Consider the following 1100-nt stretch of genomic DNA (forward strand, 5'->3'; position numbering starts at 1 on the left):
GGTTTTGCCTCTGTCTAGGGATTTTTAGGTTATTTGACAGCCAAGCATAACTTTTCTATAATTCTCTTCAGTGCGATTTTTACCTCCTGATTTCTTAAGCTATAGATCAGTGGGTTTAACATAGGAATCACTACCACATTAAACACAGAAGCAACTTTATCCATATTCAGGGAATGGCTTGACTTGGGCTGCAGGTATGTAAAAATGATTGTTCCATAAAATACTGTGATGGAGGTCAGGTGGGAAACAGGTAGAAAATGCTTTCTGTCTCCCTTCAGCAGAATGTATCCACAGAATAGCAAAGAAAATGAAACCGTAAGAAATCAGCACAATCAGTAGAAAGCAGAGAGTATTGAACCCAGCAATTATTAACAACATCAGCTCTTTCACATGAGTGTCAGAACAGGCCAGAGCCACTAAAGGAACATCATCACAGTAGAAGTGGTTGATAACGTTCAAGTCACAGAAAGACAGTGGAATGTCGCCACTGTCTGTACAAGTCCCAGTGAATCCATACACGTATGTGTTAGCAATCATTTTAATACAGAGTGTTCTAGGCATGAGAATGACATAAAAAGTAAAGGGTTACAGATGGCAACATACCAATCGTATGCCATGATTGAGAGCAAATATAATTCACAAACTACAAATGTGATGAAGCAGCATACCTGAATGGCATGTGCATAAAATGTTATACTTTTAATTTCATACAGAAAATTTACCAAGGTGTTTGGGGTGACAGATGAAGTAAAAGAAAAATCAACAAAAGCCAGATGGCTGAGGAAAAAATACATGGATGAAGCCGAGGACTGATTTGGATTAGCACAATCAATCCAAGATTACCCATGAAGCTAGCTAAGTATACTACAAGGAATATACCAAAGAGAGTAACTTGAAGCTCTGCATTATCTGTGAGCCCCAAGAGGACAAACTCATACACTGTTGAATAATTGCCTTTGGCCATTGAGTAGATATAAAAGTTTTCTTCCAGAAAACCCTTTAGAGCACACATTCTGAGTAATCTTGTTCCCGTTGGAAATAATCAAGCAGATGTTAGGAGATGGTTCTGACCTGCCCTGATCTTATGTTGAACACGTTGA

The 1100-nt window shown here is 38.5% G+C and overlaps 1 protein-coding gene across 1 annotated transcript; it reads right to left on the reverse strand.

The window, feature by feature from the left end:
* On the reverse strand, positions 1 to 1100 carry LOC112424813 (olfactory receptor 5AL1-like). The gene is given in 4 exon segments (XM_024789475.2): positions 1 to 249; positions 251 to 573; positions 576 to 796; positions 799 to 1100. Coding segments are annotated over 4 exon segments (978 nt in total). The 5' UTR covers positions 1013 to 1100; the 3' UTR covers positions 1 to 29.

The sequence above is a fragment of the Macaca nemestrina genome, chromosome 12 (assembly GCF_043159975.1).
Source record: "Macaca nemestrina isolate mMacNem1 chromosome 12, mMacNem.hap1, whole genome shotgun sequence".
Lineage (NCBI taxonomy): Eukaryota > Metazoa > Chordata > Mammalia > Primates > Cercopithecidae > Macaca > Macaca nemestrina.